Source organism: Macrosteles quadrilineatus, unplaced genomic scaffold, assembly GCF_028750875.1.
Source record: "Macrosteles quadrilineatus isolate MER2022 unplaced genomic scaffold, UCM_ALF_1.0 Scaffold_6__1_contigs__length_79288215, whole genome shotgun sequence".
In the NCBI taxonomy this organism is placed as follows: domain Eukaryota; kingdom Metazoa; phylum Arthropoda; class Insecta; order Hemiptera; family Cicadellidae; genus Macrosteles; species Macrosteles quadrilineatus.
Genome location: NW_026542599.1, coordinates 10,314,925 through 10,337,511, shown reverse-complemented (window position 1 = coordinate 10,337,511; position 22,587 = coordinate 10,314,925). Strand labels below are relative to the sequence as shown.

General features: G+C 32.3%; 1 protein-coding gene across 4 annotated transcripts in view; it reads right to left on the bottom strand.

The window, feature by feature from the left end:
- LOC128996557 (neuronal acetylcholine receptor subunit alpha-7-like) overlaps positions 1-22,587 on the bottom strand; it is a 417,888-nt gene that overhangs the window by 48,726 nt on the left and 346,575 nt on the right. For all 4 annotated transcript variants that reach the window (XM_054421947.1, XM_054421949.1, XM_054421946.1 and 1 more), the window contains exon 2: positions 9,870-10,009. In XM_054421947.1, coding sequence (XP_054277922.1) covers positions 9,870-10,009 — 140 coding nt within the window. The remainder of the gene's footprint in view (positions 1-9,869; positions 10,010-22,587) is intronic.

The following is a 22,587-nucleotide window of genomic DNA, read 5'->3' as shown; positions in this document are numbered from 1 at the left end:
TCTACCATTGTCCTTCTGATGAGAAATACTCATTCACGCAACTTCCGAATAAACATTGAACCAGAAGCAACTCACGCAAGAGGTAAAAGACTAAAACTACCCCCGCCGCAGCAAACCTGCAGACTAAGCGAATTCCCATTTGCCTGATTGGATTTACACTAAAATGTCTCCTTAAAAATATCAACATTTATTCCCTATTTAAATAGAATCAGTTTAACACTTACTTAGGTTTGCTAAAACAGGGAGGGTAACATGTTTGTTTAAAATGTTTTTTTATGTAAAATGTTAATAGTTAGTAAGAAATAAAAACATTTTCCAAATTTGGGCAAAAAATGTTAATAAACAAGCAAACTACAACAGTTTACTTATTCTCCATAAGAATAACATGGGAATTTTAAATTTAAAATTTTTTGGAATTTTCTCCGTAACCATTAGGTGCATTATAACGCTTCAATATACTAAATTATTTGTTTTTTTAAGCTCTACAAAATAGTTTGGAAAGAAATTGCAACATTTTATGTTTTTTGAGTCAAAAGTGGGAAAACCCCATTTTTACCCCATAAAACCCCCCATAAACCCCCGTCCCCATGGTCCGATCATGCTGGTTCGCGAACTCGTTCGAATAAACGAAGGTTTACATGTTTGTAACAAATTTCATCAAAATCGGATCGTTTTTGCTCGAGTTATCGCGCTAACGGACATATATATAAATATATATATATATATATATGAATTTGAACGGATGGTGTTTTTGGCCTCTAGGGACCTCAAAACAAAAAAAAAAAAAATCGGTCCCGGGTCTAGGTCTTACCATGAGTACTACGGTAATAGCTTATTCCCTATATGGGAAATTTGCTAAAACCCTCTAGCGAGTGTTTAGTAAACATTGTGGTTACACAAATTACGTTACTTTCATTAGACACTTTGATGATTCTTTGCTGACGCTGCTTCTAAATAAACATAGAACTGGAAGCAGCCTAGGAAATTTTGATGTAAAACCCAAACAAAAATGTTTGTGGTAAACATAGTTTTTTAGTATAAGTGGGTAGTTATTTTAAACTGCGGAATAACCTAAAATGAAATAAATTGTAATAGATAAAATCTAAATCTAGTATCTAGAAAATATATAGTAAGCTCTTTCTATGCTTGTATCTTGGCCTATGAATACAAATATACATTCCATCCTTATTTAAAATGCGTAGCCATTATTTTAATCAAAATCGTCGTAGTTGATGTGAGCCACCTACAGATTGTGCTGATCTAATCACTGATTTCTGTCAAATATACAGACTTTTTAACAACGTCAATCTAATGAAATGACTCATGGTGAGCTACAGTAACTCTTATCAACTTGGTCAGACACAATATAAATAAGGTCGAAAATAGAACTTTAGACCCTAGCGCATTCTGTGACTGGCTCACATAACTATGTTCTTTTTTATAAAATAATTGGCTACAACTGTTCCATTTAGAGAGATCGATGATATAGATGTTAAGTCTACTTCAGTATCCAATAGTCAAAGATTGTATTTAGCTAGAACTATAACTTATGCAAGGCACATGAAGCCGATAATAGTTATACATTCTGTATTAGAAGAAGGAGCTATTTCATAGAACTCTTTTGTTTTTTAGAACCATGTTAAATAATCGTCATGGGAATCAAAAGCATTCATTTATGCTGCATTCAGATAAATATTAACCTTGACGTAAGCTAAATAGGTCTGAGGAAAATCGAGAAATTTTGAACTTTAGATGCGAAATAATTTAAACTTAATATTCACCTTCCTTAAGCTTCAGATAATGGTTAAATCAACATATCTTTTTAATAAACACCAATAACTTGTTCAAAAAACCTAAAACACTTTTAAATCAAAACTATACATACCACACTTTACTTTGCAAATTTAAGGGACAACAGATAGTTACATTTTATTTTGAAATACTAAAAAAGACTTGCTAAATAACTGGTATTGGTTGTGATTGGCCATAAATAAATTAATGACAATATAACTATTTATGGCTAAATGTATCAAGTCTTATTATAAGGCAATGAAAAACCAATCAGCAAATGCCTCCTGTTGATATAAGGCACAATCTGCAATTTGAGATGGACAAATCGTTGAAATGCACGCCACTATTTGAACCCTTTGTGTCATGAATTGGATGCCCTTCAATGTGATTGGCTTTCTAATCGCCACTATTCTGGTTTTGCACTGATTAGTCAATCAATCTGAGTAAATATTTTAAATCTATTTAAGTTATTTACTACATATATTCGAGTACATTGTACTTGTATTAAATGTTGTTAATTGAGTAACTTAATCTTAACAATGATGAATCAACATTGGATCATGTTTAAAATCTGTAATTGAAGTATTGTGTCAATTAGTTTCAGAGGAAATTGTTAATTTTTTTAAAGCTTATATTAACAAAACGCGATTTCTAATGAGTTCCTGTTTAGAGATTTGACATGTTTAATAAGGTGTTTAACTTGACTGAAATAAACAACTTTACCTTTTAGAAACTATGACAAAGTGTCAGAACAGAAATGTCACGAGACATTGAATTGGATTAGGCCTATAACTTGTTTTGTTGCAAGTTTAAAAATACTAAACGGTGAGCTTTATTTATTACATCTTAATTTCGATTGGTTTCTTCATTTGGTGAAAAGTTATGACATGTGAGAAATATAAGGTAGCATGTTTAAGACTAGTTATAAGTTGAAAAATTAGTATTTTATTATTTTGAAGTAAATATTTTAAGGGAAACCGGTAAAGTAATAATATTCTGTGACCTCAATACAATTTTAAGTGTTATGTTCAATTTTGGTGAGTTGAAGGTTAAGTTGATAGAGCACCATAACGCTAAACCACTATGTTGTGGGTTCGCATTTTGGTTCTCCATTTCCACTTTTACTTTCTTTTTCAGTTTATTACCTCTACACATATCACCATATATAACTCAAATGGTCACAAACTCAAAGACATGAATGACTAATGGTACGGTAAATACAAAGACAAAACATTATCATCAATTTATTAGGTTGGCTCCTTTTGGCCATTCACATATACATCAATTGAATAAATTTTATCGAAAGATGCTACAAGTCTATGTATGGATATATAAACAATTGTTTCTATTTGTATTGTGCTAAGTCTCATCTGTTGATTAGTATTTACGCTTTCCTAAGGCCCAGGTAAGTGAATGGTTGTGGTATTTGTGTTGTAGTGCGGTACTCGGGGGAAATCTAGGGTACACCACGACCAATCGGAACACCGATAAACCTACCCTGGTCGCTCTATTGTTGCTGTGCTTGGGCTGGCCACTATATGGCCAGTAGATGTGTAGTAGGTTCATTGATTAAATAGACTAGATGTCTTACTTCTGTAATTTTACTTTATTTTAAAATCTGTCTCCAACCACGCAGAAATGATTTTATGGTATTATGTTATGTAATTTCGAAAACATGAAAAAAAATTAAATATTTAAATAATATTCTCCACCGGAAAATACGGAAAACTTAACTGATATAATAGTGTTAATACTAAATTATTGAACTAATATGAATTCATTATTCCATCCACCGTTTACTATATTCATGTTAATGAGAATAACATGCAAATTAGGTGACTGAAAATCCAACCAGATTTGTCATCAAGCATAAACGATTACTGGTAAAAATACACATACCTTACATTTTGAACTAAAATATACATGTAACTACACAATAACCAATAACATTATTCGTTAAAATGTTATTGTTTAGAATGATAGTCATATGGTTTTTGTGTGATTTATTACAAAAACAATTCAGCAAGGGTCGCATACAGTTATATCATAAAGGAAACAATAGACCCGTGACAGGTTGACAGTTTGTGTAAAATAATACGTACCTTAGTTGTTACGATAACGTGGAAAATTACAGAAAATACTGTGTTGGGCACAGCTAAATGAAAGAATAATCATTCACGTTTCAATGTTTGTTAAATATCTAATTTTTTCTTTCGTTTTTACATTTCATTTATCTGTTATGTAAAGTAAATATTTTATATGTATAGTACTTATATGATATTTTTCTTGTTAGAGCAACCAATTAATGTGTACCTAAAAATTGGATTTTATTTTAGCTATTAGGGGAAAAAAGGCATTACAGTAAGAAGTACGGCGAGACCTAAACCTGGGATTGATTTACTCTTTCATCTTGAGGCCATGGGCCCAGAGGCCAAAACCAATATTAGTTAAGTTATTTATGTAGGATATGTATATTTGTATATTTGTGTGTGTATGTAAACACGACAACTCGATTAATTCTGGTTTGATTTAGATGAAATTTGGCATAAACGTGTAGGGCTGAATCCACTTAAATCAGCTTGGGAGCCAGCAATATCGGATCACGGGAACGGTGTTTAGGGTTTTGGAAGTTTTAAAACCTTTCAATATTTTACCATTGAAACATTAAAATGCCCGATATCCATTAAAACCATCGCATAGAGCTCAAAAATAAAAATATTTTCGTATATTGTGCATTGTTGTAGGAGTAATGGTTAAAGATAAAATGAAACTGACCATTTAACATTCCCACAATAGTTTTTAGAAAATATTTAATTAAAAATCAACTGAGACCAATAGAATTTCACTCAGTCTGTAGGTTTGCTGTGGTGAGTGTATTTTGATTCAAGTGAAATTCCATTTGAAAGGAAAACCATATGTTTATGAAGAAAAGCGACCCAAACTCCTCTGATATATTTTGGATACGTTGGGGATCGAATCTGTCTTCCTCCCGCTAAAGATGCTAACCACTGAGATAGCAATACCGTTATACCTCCTAATTTGATGTATGAATTAGATACAAGTACATTTCATACCAAGTAACCGATTACTTTCGTGAAAAAAGCGAACCACATATTTTATTTCTTGAAAGCCAATGAGGAAAAGAATCTATTAAGTTCCAATTTTGTGTACATCTACGTCTTTGGAACTTTTCAAAAATCTTTTAAAGGGAACGGTCCAAACCTTGTTACCATAATACATAAACGTAATGTCACAATATAATTTAAAACCATGGGATCACCTAGGAATTGGAAAAGTTGACGCAAAATCCACACATTTAAAAACCAATCCGAGATTAGCGTGGAAAATATTTTGGACAATTGTTTGAGTAAAAACCAATAAGCATCGATGACAATTGAGTGACAAATCCATGATGATTGGATGGTCGAGCGGCAGACTGATTGGCTATGTATAAAGGGTGATGAGACCTACGGGTAACAGGACCAATCCAGCCAATCTTGTCCTGCGTAAACCAATGCCTCACTGATTGCGGTGTTGTGATTGATTTGATAGAATTTCACCATTTATAACCTGCAGTTTACGATTAGTTTCACACACGGTCTCTGTATGACTTTTTTACATTTTGTCCGTTGCCTTTCGGTGTACAACACTACTAAATTATTTGTTTTTTAAGCTGTAAAAAAATGATGTAGAAATGAACTTCAAACGTTTATAGCTCTTTTTCACTATACACGTCATTAAGACTCTTCCCTTTGTAACAACAAAAAAAAAAAAAAAAAAAAACATCAGTCAATATTTAATACCCACACTATCTGCAGTACATACTCATTACGCACATCTTACAACTTGAAAATTTCATTTAATTTCATTTTTTCTACAAAAATATGAAGTGTTCGTGTTTCTTGTCTGTATAAAATTCACAGCTAATTACTAATTTTATGTTAAAAATTTAGTTTCGTATTACTAAATGTTGTACTTTTAATTGTATAAGTGAATACATGTTATACAACTTTTTAACCTACTTTCTCAACTGCTAAAACTGGAGACTGATTTACTCAGGTTTAGAAATAAACTAAAAGCATATTAATTGAAGAAGATTACTACAGAGTACGTGATTCCAGTTCTATTCAACCAAAAAGTATAATTTCTTTGGTTAGTAGTTCTTTTACCTTAATTAAGAGATGTTCAATTCCTCCATTGTAAAGTGACGTTTCCAATACGATATATTTTGTAATTAAGGACTTATGACTCATGTTTTGGAGTTAAACATAGAAACCCCAAGTGTACCCCATGAAACCCGGTTACCATAATCCGATAATTCTGGTTCGTGACCTCTTTTGAATAATGTAGTAGGCCTATTACACGGGTTTTACCGAATTTAATCAAAATCGGATGAATTATTTCTAATCGATTTATTGTGCTAACGGACACATACACACACAACACACACCAACACATTAAATTTGAACACATGGTACTTTTGGCCTGTAATGACAAAAAAATATTTTTACGTTATGTTCCAATACATCATGTTTTATTAGCTATACGATGTTTTGTTATAGTTTTTAATTACATGTAGCTATACGGCGTGTTATTATGCACTGTATGGTGTTCTTTATAAAAGATTTTGTCGCGAGGGCATGGCGGCTTTGGAACGGCGACAAAATGCAAATGCAGCCTCTCTATTCATCGTCACGAACTCAATTATATTCCTCACTAATTATACTGACGATTCAGAGAATATTTTAAACCTGTTACTAATTGGTCGGTATTATGGTTCAATGTTGTGATTAATACGCAACGTTGACGATTATATGTTTAACAAGAGTTGTTCAATAACAAAATTTATATACATTATATGTTAAAAAGAACAAAAAATGATTTTGAAGTTTTATAAATGCACATTAACATTTTATGAAAAATTTAAATTGTCTTTTGAAAAATTTGAATGATTTATTGAAAAATCTTTTAATTATGACAGCTAGAGGAATTTAGTAGTCAATAAAAACCTTTTTTGTTTGCAATAAGTATGATGGAAATAATCTTGTACATATTGATTGACATATCTTATACTTATAGGGAATGAAACCTCTTCAAGTTTGCATCAGTACCTGATAACACAATTTTAATTCATTAACAAACTTGCATGCATTCAGGGACGTATTGACATACGTACTAGAACAAGTGCCAAATTCGAAATAAGATTGTATTTATTAAATTTTGCGTTTCAAGTTTAAATGCACGTATCTTTTACGTTTTGTTTACGAATTCTGTACAAATAGGAGGACGCATCGTTCAGCTACAGTATTTCCAAAAGTAGTTAGTGAAGTTGAAAGTCTAAGGCAATACTTTGCTATTTTATGGCATATTTCTTATGTAATGGTATATTTCGTTCAGACATGTAAGAAAAGAAGTAGGATTGACCTCAGTAATACATGTTTCAATTTTTGTCGTAAATCAATTGAGAACAGTGAAGCTAAGCAAAGGAGAATTCAATGGTAATATGTATGAAATTTCAAATTGCTGCTCTGTTTAATACAATAGTCATTTCCAAAAAGAACATAGTAAAAAGCAATCAAACAACGTTATAGATGATAGAAGATGAGTGAGTCAGTCTTTTTTGCATTGTAATTAACGAATTGTACTAATTATCAGAAACGTACTGTGGATGGTCTTAGTACTCACTAGGGCGGACGTTAATCCACACCAGGAAATATCGCATCCACAGATTATACCTCAATATCCACAACTCGTGACCTCCAAGTAGCTAGGACGATAATATACTGAAATGACGAAATTGTGAGTTTGCACTCGTATAAAGTTGTCAAACCACCATAAAACACTTCAATAACAGATTGGAAAGTTTAGTGTAAACTTCAATATCCAACGGGAAACAGTTCACGCGTGGATGGCCGCTGGCTTGGATGCTTGGTGCAGCATTTCACCATTTCCAATTTAAATTCTTACGGACGATTAAATCTAATTGGAAACTCGGAATAATGACTGTTGCCATTAAGGCTGGTTTATTTGACAAGATCGACGAACGCTTCGGGAACTAGATAGAAGAATTTTAATTCTGGATCAATGGTGTTTAATTTTCTTTCACGACTTATTTTCCGTAATTAGTAAACTTAACTTTGCCACTCCGTAAAAACCTGGTATTGTCAATTAATTGAAACATTTTAAATTTAATTTAGGTGCTATTGCTTACGTTTTATCATGTTAAATTATATAAGGATTACTAAAGATTCATTTACTGCTACAACATGTTACTGTGTCTAGTCAAATTACCTTTTCTTGTCCAATAAATGACAAATCCACTTATTTTAAAAAATTCGAATTTATTACTTTATGCAACACATCATTTTGGTAGGCTGATAAATATAAATATAAATAAAAAAACATTGTTCATTCTGTATACAAAAAAACAAAAAAACAAAACGATTATCGATGGACTATAAAGTTACAGCACTATTACTAAACATATTAAATATATTAACTATTCAACTAGTTAAAAGGGATTTTTAAATATTTTTTTCTTTCAAAGGTACTTAAATATTACAAAAATTCTTCATAAAAAATAAGAATACGAATGTCTTTTATGTGATAAAAAATTTATTGTATTAAAAACAGTGTTTCAAAAAGTTAAACGGCGTTCGTTTACATTTACCATAAAATGACATAACAATATATGTAAAGCAGATTAAACCCATTTTGACTTAAAGTAAAGCATACTTACTAACAACAGTACACCTTAGTTTCATTTCAAAATACTAGTTTAAACCTCATAAACACCGTTATTGTCAGTATCATTGACCTTAAATGACATCCTTGAAAATTAACCAGTCTAACAACCGAATCTTTTTTTGTAACTCGGTCCAAATATAACGAATAATCCAGGACCAACGTTCTAGTCTTACACCATGGCTCAGATACGATTGAAAGTCTATGACTTGGAGATCTAAACATATATCTGCAACCAGATCTACTTGTATATCCAAACGTATATTTACGATAAAAAGCTATTTGTATGATTTAAATTGAATGATTTAAATACAATTGTACAGCCAAAAGCAGATTTTATAATGCAGATCCAATCTTATATCTACGACTTGAAACTGAATGTATGTCTATGTCATGATACCTATAACTCAGTATACCTAAGGCTTTTGATATATAAGACTTGAAACTGATAATACAACAAACCTATATGATATAAATTCAGTTTTTGAGTTATCGCACTAAGTAAAGTTTTCATGGCGAATGTCACTCATAGGTAAACTAATAGTACACTTATGAGTGAAATCTGATATTATGTCTATGACTCTAAACAGATCGAAATCCATGACTCAGCACTATTTGTATATATTCAACTCAGATTTGATAGTACGCACATGATTCTGAATGTATATATTACTCAGAACTGGTTTATGAAGTAAATATTACGAATCAGACCTGATAATATATGCATGACTTAGATCTGATCTTAAAGCTAAAACTCAGGACTGACCAATAAGAATATGATTTATGATGCCTTTTATAACATTCATGAATCAGAACTTATAATAGCAATAATGAATCAGAACTGACCCATGCAAATTCGATATGTGGTAAATCTTATAGCATCTATGAATCACAACTAATATTATAAATGAGTGAGATCTTATCAGGTTTTTAGAAATCGGATCTGATTGTATATGTATGAGCCAGAACAGATCTGTAAGAACATTGTCCATGAGATAAACTTTTTGTTACAATGAATTAGGTTTGGTTAGGTTAGGTTAGGTTAGGTTAGGTTGGGTTAGGCTAGGTTCGGTTGGGTTAGGCTAGGTTCGGTTGGGTTAGGTTGGGTTAAGTTAGATTGGGTTAGGTTAGGTTGGGTTAGGTTCGGTTGGGTTAGGTTGGGTTAGGATGGGTTAGGTTAGGTTAGGTTATGTGGGTTAGGTTAGTTAGGTTAGGTTAGGTTAGGTTACTGATGGTATATGTATGACTCAGATCTCATCGTATTAAGTGGAGATTCTATCGTACACTTATGACTCAATAGTGGTCGTACATCTAGGTAAAGTGAGTGAACGTACCACGTCTATGATCTGCATTAGTGTAAGGCCGAAACTCAGCTGCAGAGGGTCCGACTCGTTGGCCACAGGTCGCTCCAATACGTTGTAATGGTCAAGGAGGTTGTGCAGTAGACGTTTCTCGTGAGGTCCTTGTAGCGATTCTGGAACAGATATGGGTAAAATTAATAATGATTCAGAGGGAAATAGTAGGAAATAGGGAATAAATCGAGTGTGTTGCTAGCCTAGTGGTTAGCGTGTCGGACTTCGGTGCAGGACGGGTCCTCCGGCACATCCACTAAACATTTATTTCTCGACCTCTCGTAAAATGCCACTGGCGTAAAAAATAGTTCTAAGATGGTTATGATGGTAAGTTATCCTTACTTAGGTTGTCGAACTTTTAATTGTAGCCACGTCGAAAATATAAACTTCTATCTCACCACTAATGTCAGTATTGAGAAGTAAGGTACAGAGGAAACATAGTCATTGGTACACATAAGCGGTGTCTAACACTGGTCGCTGGTGTCTAGAGCAAAGTTCAATACCATCCCCTCGACCTCCTACAGCGCTCATAGTGGAGATCCTGTGTCCTGTGTGATAAGATTTCCAACAGGGTCGTCTTATAAGCGTGTTACCTTCACTTCTCTGGGGTGCTGTTCTTTGTAGTGTAATTTTTAAGGAGCGTAACTAGTATGTATGTAAAGGACAAACTACACAGAGCATTTCACTCATTTTTAAATTCACTTTATAACAGTTTACGGTTTAAAATACACGGGTGTGCGATGATATCTATCTGGTAGGGATAATAACGATGATTGTACATGATCTAAGCCATCAAGATAGACAAAATTAAATAATCGATGAAAATTGCTTGGATTAAACAATTTGTAAATATTCTTCGTTGTAATTTAAAAATAAATAAAATCATTGAAAGCAAAAATTAAGAATATCAGAATAATTGCAATGAAAATAGAAGCAGGTAGGTCCCGTTCTCATTAGTCCTCCGTTAGATTAGGTCGGGATGGTGGGGGTCCACACAGCCCTTGATTACTTGTAATGACTTTGTTGTTACGGGACACCCTGTATGGTGTAACAAAGCAAGCCTTTGTCTCTCGTTACCTTAAGTCATAGTTACAAGTCATAGTTGCCAATTATACTCTTGTCTTCCGTTGTTGTTAAACATTGTTTATAAATAAACCCGTTTGTCAACCGCATTCATTAACGGTTGACATAATTACAATATAATTACAAGGTTACACATAATTACCCTTACAACATAGGGATTTAACGATTCTTGCAAAATCATCTTGCCACCCTTATCTAATACAGTAGAGGCATTTGACTTTATAGGTGCAGTGAGGTAGTTTGAAAATATGCTAGAAAAATGTTTGTAGCTCTTGGGTTGAAGTTTGGTTGTTTCAAATCTATAATTGATTGTTCAATGAGGAAGGGTACTTTATGGCCAGAATAATTGTATAATTGTATTTTTAGACTCTAAGGAGAGGGGTTTCAAAGTGTTATCAATCTAATATGAACTTACCTAGCAAACATACCTCAGAAAAAGGATTTTCTTTTAAAATATTTTGTATAGCTATCTTATATATCACACCAAATAGTTTGTATAACAAAATGTGAACTATATTTAATTTTCAAAAGTAAAACAACAATTTAATTTTACTTTTATAATTTTAAGGATGACAAAAAAAATGTTTTTGTGATATACATATACATGATAATTAGTCGTAACAAAAATAGTCAAGCAATTCAAAATTCAAAGGAACTCAGCATTAGAATCACTTTATACAAAACACGATGTTGAAAATTAAAATATAAATATTGTATCTTTTGAAAACATAAAAATATTTACGTAAGTTCATAAGAATTTGATGACTATCAATAATATATACGTTTGTCATATTTGTAAACACTATTTTTAGAGTAATTGTCACACTTCTACTAAACATATGACGAGCTACCACATAATTAATATGCGGAAAAGTTACATAACTAATGCACGTGGAAACTGATACTTGTGCTTTTTGTTGATAATGATGTTGATTAAGAAAAACAAATAATGAAGAAACAGCGAGCGCATAGAACCCTAGTGGGTGATGAGTGTGTAACGGGTGGTGGGGAGGGGGAGCTCTCGTTAGAATCACATTTACAACAGACGTCAACGAGCGTAATTTTCTTATTAAATTTATGTAGTTATGGGCCACCCTGTGTGTCATAAATCCTTACTTAACTATGCAGTGTTCAGCGATTGCAGCGCTGTAGCGAATATAGTTCAAACTAGTAGTTGTTCAAATCAAACCTCAATATTTTGATACTAAACTTCCTCCTTTTATATCAGCTGTAATTGAAAATCCTCCCCCTTTTTATACAGAGGCGTAAAGTGACTCTTTTCGACCCGAGCTCAAGTTTAATGACCGAGGCAAAGCCGAGGTTGGAAAATAAGTGAGGGTTGAAAAGACACTTTTTACCCATGTGATGAAACTATATTTTTTCGTCATTGCACTATCATATAATCAAACCAAGTTAGAAAACGAAAATACTTGTCATGCAAAGGATAACCCCTCAACGACTGCTAACTTTAATGGAAACGAGTTGCTGATAAGTATTCGATTGAATCATTTCGTCTATTACGATTGTGTTAGTGTACTATCGATAAGTCGAAATATTGACAAGAATGCAAAAATAATCACGGATTGAATCAATTAGTACCTATTTTCGGTACATGCGCAACTACAATCAAAGTATACAATTGATTTTGCATCATTTGAATTTTACTCCCTACATACTAGAAAGGCCTTTTACTCTGTAGGGAGTAAACTGTTTAGTTAAGACCAGCATCGAATGTGTAAAAATTACACTTTTTTGCTGCACTATGGCTTCTCTGACTATAATAAAAAAAACAATTACTTATACGTTAGAAACATAAAAGCTAAAGTAAATCTACGAAACAAGGATAAAGAAGAGAGAAGCTGGGAGATAGACAAGTCAATTTGGCCAAGTTAGGCAAGTGGGGCAGGCTAAGGGAAGTTTTAAACAACTTTTAGAAATTGATTTAGTCTCGAGCCGAAGGACGCTTGCTAGGGAAGGGATTTTGATTAATAAAACATTGGTTTGGGGTTTTTATATTTAACGTGAAACCATACAAATTTTCAATACAAGATATTTGAATAAGTTACTGCGAGTCACTTACTGGACTTGATTCTGCCAAAAAAGCTATACATATAAAATACTCGTACATACTGTAAGATTATTATTTGAATCATTCATTTTAACTGGTTTTAAACAGTTGGATCAAGATCTTTCCATTTGCCAAGAAGCTTATGTAGTTAACCAAGGAAAATTAAAGCAATGTATCAGACCTTTTTGGGCTAAATGTTCTCAATTGTTTCCCTGCTTTCAGATTTTGTCTTAATTATCTCTTTACCACAACCAGGTGGCTTTTGTTGAAAAACATCTACAAAAGGGAGAAAGTTCTTTTTACCTTGTATACAATAAACACATTCTTATAAGATTCCCAATAATAATCTAAACATGGATATCAAAGTAGTAAGAAAATAGGCTCTATTTTGTGTTGGTCAAAGAAAAGCATTCTCTCTAACAATGTAAATGCAAGGAATAGTGTTTCTAAGTGAGGAGACCGAAGGACTATAACGTCAATAAAGCAGTTGGAATATTTAAAGTTTAACGTGATCACTGCTCTACTTTCGTAAACATGAATTTACATAAATTTGTACACTGGGTTTATGTATGTAAATTATTTTCTTTAATTCAACAATTTTCGTAGAGGATGCAGGATAATAATTACCCTCTAAAGAACCACATACAAGTGGATAATTGCTTATTACCATTCTCTTGCCTCCTCCCCTAATAATGATTATTCTCTTGACAGTGGTAGATTGTTCTACTGATAACATTATTGTATGACTAATTAAAAATGGGGGAGTTCCTCAAGAAAGAAAGTCCTCATCACACCCATTTTTTACATAGGTGGTCATAAGATTTCGTCAGACCCCAAATAATTATATATCGGTCTTCCCCACACATATCCAAAATTTTCCACCAGGCTGAAACCACTGTACTTAAATTCTTTTTGAAACCAAAACCGAAATCTCTTTCAAACATTCCATATTGAACAAACATAAAAGTAGATCATTGCTAGTTAAAGTTAACAAGAGTATAATTGGCAACTATGACTTGTAAAGGTAACTGGATACAAAGGCTTGCTTTGTTCCACCAAACAGGGTGTCCCGTAACAACAAAGTCATTACAAGTAATCGAGGTCTGTGTGGACCCCCACCACCCCCACCTAATCTAACGGAGGACTAATGAGAACGGGACCAAACTGGTGTTCTACCTTTAAGACTGTTTACAATCCAGTGCTTTTTTTTATAAAACTTTGCTTTAAAATTTGTTTTATTATATGTTTGAAATGATTAATAAGGAAAGCTTTTAGCTTTCGTTAATTGTAGATCACGTGTCTATATAGGTAAATAATAAGTAGACATTAGGCTTGAAGATGTACGTCTGAATAAACTTTAATGAGTTCGCAAACCAGCAAGATCGGGTTATGGCAACGGGGTATTCTGTGGTTTTGAAGTTTTCAAAAATTAGTTTTTCAAATTGGTTCTCTTATAACATAAAAATGCTCAATTTTTATTACAATCATCTTGTATGGTAATAAAAAACAAATAATATTGTACATTGTTACAATAGTTTGGCGAAGCTGCGTTCGGAAAATGTGCGACGGTTGAAAAAACACGTTTTCCCCTCGTGATGAACTATATTTTTCCTCATATTGCATAATTAAATTAACAAATCTACGAAATAAAAATACTTTTCCTACAGTCACCCGACAAAGTTGGCTTCCTTGTACTGTTTATAGTACAGAAAGCTGCTAATTGCTGCATATTTATACTTTGCCGTACGGTTTATACTTTGTCGTACGGTTTATACTTTGCCGCACATCAGGATTCCAACGAAACAACACAAAACAGCGTGGTCGACAAACCGATTATGATTTTCATAACCAGTGTTAACCCAAATGCAACAACAACTTGATTATAAATTAGTTGTAACCTTATCTTAAACCCCTACAAAATCGTTTGCCAACAACGTGTTTTCGGGGTAGATATATCGATGTTCTTTAAGACATATAACAATCAGGTGCAATAACTCTTCCACCGCGTTCCCTCCGCGACCCGACACCAAGTAAATCACTTTGTTGCGATAGTTTGGAACGAACTCGTGCCACTTAGCACTAACACTTGTCAGAAACAACTTTCAGTTTATGTTCTTAATGGAAATGTTCACGACACAAATAACTTAGATTGAACTGTCAAAGAAAGTCTAACAGATAAGTGGAATTTTGTAATAGATTGTGACTTTGTAGTGATGTATGGGCTGATGTGCTACGAGTGAAATTTGAAAGTTTACGTTGTTTCGGATGGAACTATTTAATGGGTCTGAACGAAAATAAGTATCGTGATATGAAAAACACAGATAATGTATAACATGGCTTAATAACTTTTTGGTGTTCATAGAACATTGACAATACTCATTAAAAGGCTTTTGAGTTTAAGATTCCTATACGATAAATTACGATTTGACATGCGATTTTGTGTACTTGCCACTAAAGAAAAGAAGGAGAAAAGTTAAAGACTTTTGAAGACATTTTGTTATCTGGCTCCCTCAATCTGCAAATGAGTGAAGATTTCCGTTCTGCGTATTTTTTTACTATTATCACAAGACATAAAGCTTCAAAAAAGATTCTGAGTAAAGATGGTTCATTTAGTATCTTCCTGTTATCTTTATTTGCCTTCAAGTTTCTTCGTACACTCTTAGTACGAATACTATTTTTGCTCCGCATAAATTAGTTCCAAAATGCCTTGCTTTTCTCCTTTGTTTTATTTCATTGTAAAATTGTTTGTTTTATAAAACCGTCTTCGTTTGTAATTTTAACAAGTTACGGGCCCTTCTCTTCGTCTGGTGAATTTTCTTCTCAGTTAACCATTGATGCAATAAAGTTTGCGATCTTCTTGTAAGTCTGTAGTCGTTGATGAAAAGCCTTATCATGGGGTCATCAAACTTATTTTTTCTTATTTCAGTTTTGATAATAGTATTCATAAAATTTAAATGAATTTTCACAATCTGAATTGTGTTTAGTGCATTATAATCGTGTAATGTTTAATCATATTTAAATTATAAATATGATTATGATTTAAGGGAAATCCGATTCTATTATGAGTATTTGTAATTACATTAGTGACTTGCCTTTTCACAACACAAATCTTCCTAAAAATTTTAAATCTAATTTTATCATTGCACCTATGATTTAAACCATCTTCTGCCATGAATTACATAGATGTGTAAAAACATAGATGTACGCGTGTATGAGTATTTAATGATGAGTCAATCATCTACCCAAGTAGTTCGCATGGCCTAGTTCAAAGTATGAGAGCTGCGTAATCGTCTTTAGTCTAAATAAATTAACTGGGGGGCCAACGTAATTAAATAATAAATCACTAACCTGTGAACCTTACTGATTATGTGATTATGTTAGCAACGTGGTTTAAGTAGTATTCACCCCCAAATACAAGAAATTCACAAAACATTGCAATACTAAACGTTTTTATCCAAGACTTAGTCACACTTATTCAAGGGGGTCAATTAATTCAAAAAGAGACTTAGAACAACATTTAAAAGATACAATTATAGCAGAAAGACCATAGTCTGGACCCTAACCTGTGAAAAGCTATGAGACACCGCAAACATAAAGTCCCCCACAGCTTCATGGATATTTCGGGATTTGGCCTTATCTGGCGTTTTGAAAAAAAAAAACTGGAAGATAAGTAAAACAAAATCTACAGTACCTCCTATTACTAAGGTTACAAGTAAATGTACAATGGAATATAGATTACAAGTAAACAGAATATGGTGGCCTAGTGTTCTTAGAAACCTTCCAACTTTCCATATTCCCTCACATAATCTGGAGCCAACCAATACGTAACTAAAGATTTTTTGCGATAAAACACACAATAAATACCAAAACAAATAACTGCCAAGATCAATTTTATCAATACATAAAATAGCTTTTAGGCATTACAGATTTTAGTTGGTAAAAATTGAAAAGTTTGCAACTGATGAAAAGCTCGTTTGTTAGAGTGAGTTATGAAATGGCACTTGCAGCCTTGTAAGTTAGGAACTCTGTGTTTGCTGCTCTACCAGATCTACTCGCCTGAGGAACTTCTGCTCCTCTTCACTACAAATTTCAAATTATTTTTATATCTGGATGTTTATAAATTCTTACTTTGTTCGTTTGAGAAATATGAGTATACGATACCCATGGGCGAATTGCACATTTCAACAGAGTTCAACACTTATGTCCAATGCAAAATGATGAATTAAATAACTACCTACCTTTAAAAGATAATTTTTGTTTACGCCCATTTTTAGGTGAATAATAGGCCACTACTGATTTAGTGTAAACTCAATTTGTTGATTGTAGTTATCTATATATTAATAGGCGAGAATGTTTCAAAACATTTTTTCTCAGCTAGTGTGCATCGCAGGGAAAATCGACGCATACTGTTAGAAAGTTATTTGCCTGTAGATGTGCAGAATCCCTTTATAAATTAAAACAGTCTAAAAAATAACCACACAAAATTAATTCAAAATTAAAAAAAAATTAACATGGGCCTTATGGGTTGTCAAACTGGTGACGAAATAACAACAATATATAAACAGAAAAATCAAAATATCAAAATTTATTCAGTTAAAGTAGCCAAAGATATTTATAATCCATTTTCATAAACGGTTTGTCTCTTGTTTACCTGACTGTGGTTTACCATTCTACTGAAGGATTGTATGTTAATTAAAATGCACTTTTAAATTCGTTATAATAAAAGATTATAATAAAGATTGATAGCATAACTGGACTTTAAAAGTGAACTAAAAGTAAAGTAAATCAAATGCTAGGGAGGCGAAGCACTGAATAAAATCACTTTTTAAACTACTATTTCCTCTTCTGCTAGATCATAAGCTTGAAAATCTCACGTGAAAAAAATTTAAAATCGGCTAAGTAGGATGGACGGAGCTAGATTTGATAAAACAATTTTACTTTAATGGCGAAGACCTATCAAAATTACTTTCCTCAAAGTCATATCTCGAAGTTCATCACATTATACTTATTGAAATAGCTGCTCGTTTTATATACCGTACTTGTTACACAAAGCCAAGTATAAACCTTGTTCATGAAATTCTAAAATGCTATATTCTCCGTCTCAAAGCTCTGGGGTTGAAAATAATTAATTTTTGATATTCGTAGTATCATTGACTATACATGATAGACGTCCAATGTTATATAAACATTTGAAGCCAAGAAAATCTAATAAGTCCAGGATTATCTCACCAGAAAATACAAGTGTATTGGGTTAAATAATCAACGCAGTATCATAGCAAACAGCTGATTGATTTATCACTTGACACAGAATATTGTCATTAGTTAGTAGATCATCTCAACAGATTGCACAACGTTTTTTGGCCTTTAAATATTTACATAACAAAGGAAGTCTGTATTATTTACTCTTGATAAGGTACCTTTAACAATGGATATAACTATACATTATTTCAATGATAAAGTTGTGCACATTTTCAGATCAAAATTATCATGGTTGAATTGAACCACGAAGTGTACTGATGTAAATTACTTATTTCTGTCTTTTACATACTTCTTAACCATCGTGTCAACAAAGAAGCAGAAAGAAAGCTAAAATTAAGTACAACGGTGACTAGTTTCAGTGACTATGTTATATATCAGAAATACTATATAAAGCTGCCAGTATTAAATAAACATGAAAGTCGATACTTAATTCAACAACAGTGTCAGACAACAATGGTCTTTGTAGCTATCACAATAGAAACTCAGAGACAGCTTAGTAATGCATTATTCACAATCTCAATGTCGTCTGCAAAGTACAAAATACATCATTATACTTCAAAACATAATATCTTAAAGTTTGTGATTTTCAACATGATCATTGTGTCACGAGGGAAATTAATAATTATTATCTATTTTGGAATATGATTTTTTTGGAATGTGGATGCAATTTTAAGACTTATTTGACTTATTTACTCTTCGCATTTTCGCTTAAACCTACTTGTTTAGGAGCTACATGAAGTAGAATGTACACCAAAAGTAATTTTCCATAGGCTGCAACTCCTATGCGAGTGGGTTTATCGAAAAAATGCCAAGAATAAAACAGTTTTTAAATTGCATGTTCTATCTGAAAACATAAAATATAGGGTGCTCTATAAGAAATTTCAAAGTTGACCGCCATATTGGAAAATGGCGGCCATTTACAAAAATTTTATTTAATTATTTTTGAACCTCTTCAAAAACAAGGGAATGTTCCCCATTTAAAGTTTGCTGTAAAATCATTAGTTACTGAGATCCCAATGGTAACACACTTAAAAAAAAAAACACCCTGTATACTTTCAACAACTCGAATACAAGTTATGATCAGTAAAAGTGAAAATGTAATGTATTTCTAAATGAAGCAGTCAAATTCTTGATTTAGCATACTTCTATATGCTATAGGAACATATTTAACTAAAATATCGATAAACCGTGAAATATGAGGCTTTGTGAAGCTTTGTAACTAACCAGCTTATTTCCCAGCTGGAGTTACTAATGAATACAACTATCAATAGTTGAAGCTGGCTTGAATCCCATGGAAAACATATTTTGGTCATTATGAACTTAAGCTAATCATGCGACTTAAAAACAATTTGTTTTTTTGACTAAATTAGGCAATTCTAGGCACTTTTGGGGCAAACGCCAATTTCACACCAAAATGTACGCTGTATGGTTGCATTATTTAGGCATTTGAGGGGGGTAGGTTGACCTTTATACGAATTTGGGGCTGTATTAAGTGTTTTGAAGTTAGGTTAGATTGGGAAGGTAAAGCTTATGTCATAAGGAACCGAATTGTTAGTTTATGTTATATGCAGACTGTTTTTGTACAATTAAAACACTGGATAAGACACTGCATAATACTGTTTCAAACATTCTTACCTTCAAAGGACTTAATGCAGTTAGGAATTTGCATAAAGGCCGACCTACCATCATGAGATGTCTTTTCTGACACCAAAAGGAATTAGCCAATGTAATAGCAGTTAGGTTAGCAGTTAGGTTAGCGGTTAGCTTAAGTTTTGTTAGGTTGGTTTCGGTTCAGTTAGCTGTTATAGGCCATTAAAAACTTAGGCTAATTTTAATACCCATATAGCCTCCTTAAATTAACTCGAATTGAACAAACTAATCGCGTTTTTGGCCGTTCCTTCAGGGTTTTGGCAACCTTAAAACGCAAATTTCGGGGTGAAAAATGTGCTTAGAACTGCCTAATTTAGTCAAATAAACAAACATTTTGTAAACATCGCATGAGTAGTTTAAGATCCTTACTATCCTTTTTTACTTGAAACAAAAACATACACTTTTCACATTCTTTTAAGTTAACTTACGCTCAAATCTTTTGACAAAATGTCACAATGATTCGAGCCAACGAAGTCATCTCACTAAAATATAAATCATTTTCATTGATTTTAGCTGAAAACGATAGGTTTAAGTTTGACGAAAATGTAACTTATGAAGTCACCTCACTAAGATATACAGCATTTTGATTGAATTTGCCTGAATAAGTTGATCTTTGACGAAAATGTATCTGATGAAGTCACCTCACTAAGATATACAGCATTTTCATTGATTTTAGCTGAAAACGGCCTAGCTTATGAAGCCACCTCACTAAGATATAAAGCATTTTGATTGAATTTGCCTGAATAAGTTCAACTTTGACGAAAATGTATCTGATGAAGTGTATCGTGCAAAGTAAATACATCTCTCAGCTACAAACAACGCTGGAGAGATCAAAGTCTACAGTTGATCAAACATCGTTATTGTTGTTGTGATGAAGTCTCTGAACCTCTTGGCTCAAAGCATATACTAATAAAATGAGGTGTTAAACTCATTAAAATGTTAGTTGAACTCAGTAGCGTGTAAAATATTTAAATCTTGACCTAAACGATTTTTGTACCTGTTACGATTCATCTAGATCAGCAAACGATTTTAATTTAGCACTTCGTTTTAAATTTTAGTGTTTACATAGAATTTTCTGTGATATACACTTAAGTGTGCTTAAACAACTTGACAAGTGTTGAAAATGTGTTTAAAAATATTAAATTACATAACTGCACAAACGTGTGTCCAACTACAGGCTACAACAAAAAAGGTAATCAGATATAATTCAAGTGCTTGAAACTGAAATGAGAAATAAAATATGCGTAATACTTTCCGCATCCTTCATTTACTAAATTTATTTTAAAACATAAAAGCAATCGTCGTGGAACAGGAAAATTAAGAGTCGACTTGTATTGTATAGTCAATTTTAGGAAGTATCGGAAGAAGTTTAAAACAAGTTTAGAAAGTTGTTTTACTTGGAGAAAGGGAGCTTGTTATAGTGTACGGTCTACCGATTTTTATAGAAACGTTTTATATAAATGAAACACTAGATACAGTTAGTTTAAATAATGGGTAATAAATCAAATCCATGGTTATGAATTGCCTAAAATCGAATATTTATGAATTAATTAATTTGTAAAAGGGATACTAATAATTTGGCAGTAAAGCTCTATCATTTTACAGCTATTAAGTTTGTAATACGAATCCTTTAATATTATTTAAAAATTTTAGTGTTTATATAACTCTACTTATAAAAATATTATATTTATTCATTGAAAGGAGGCTATACACCTGATTTGATGTAAATAAACCATTAAGAAGGGAGTTTCAAAATGGATGAAGGGTATATAGGCATAAAAATTAATGATTGACAAATTTAAATATGATATTAAAAAGCTAGAACAAAACGTCCAATTACAAAATTTGATTTTCTTAAAACAACTTTTGTCGAAATATGAGGAAGGTGATAGCCGTTAAAGAGTAGACTAATAATCAGAATTTGTTTTTTAACACTCAAAGTTCACCTTTTACTATAATAAATGTTAATTGGTTTAAAACTGTATAAGTTTAGTCATAGATTAAACAATCCTCATAGTTTTATTTATTTTAAATGCATGATTAAGCTAAAGACAGTAGGTTTATCATTTTGTAATATATTCTAAATATTACTATCAAACTATTTTATGTAGTTATAAAAATTAATATTTTAGTTGTTGATAACCTCATACACAAAGAAGTAAGAAAATAATGTTACAGTACTTTTCTGTGCCTCGTAGTATTGTAATTTAAGAGATAAAAGCTAACTTTAAAATAATTTAAAATAGTCATCACGAAGTAATGTTAACTATAAATTACCGTTATCCAAGATAATCACATCGTAACTATCTTTTAACTAACCTATCACGTATTTTTTCACGTTATATGAAGGAATTATTTGGAATCAGTGCACTCAAACGTCACCAAACAAATGCATACATGCAAAGGATTGTAAACTATGATAAGACAGCCTGCAGTCAATGGTAGAAATAAAACAGTTTTTCGATTTCAGTATTGAACGGATATGAATAATTACGATTTGACGATTTATATCAACTGTAAAAAGTTATTAATGAAACTTTCGAAAGAAATGTGCATAGAATAGGACTTACAAAATTCAATATTAGAGTCTGTAACCTCAATCTTCAGTTATACTCTCCAATAAACTAAACGCCTTAAACT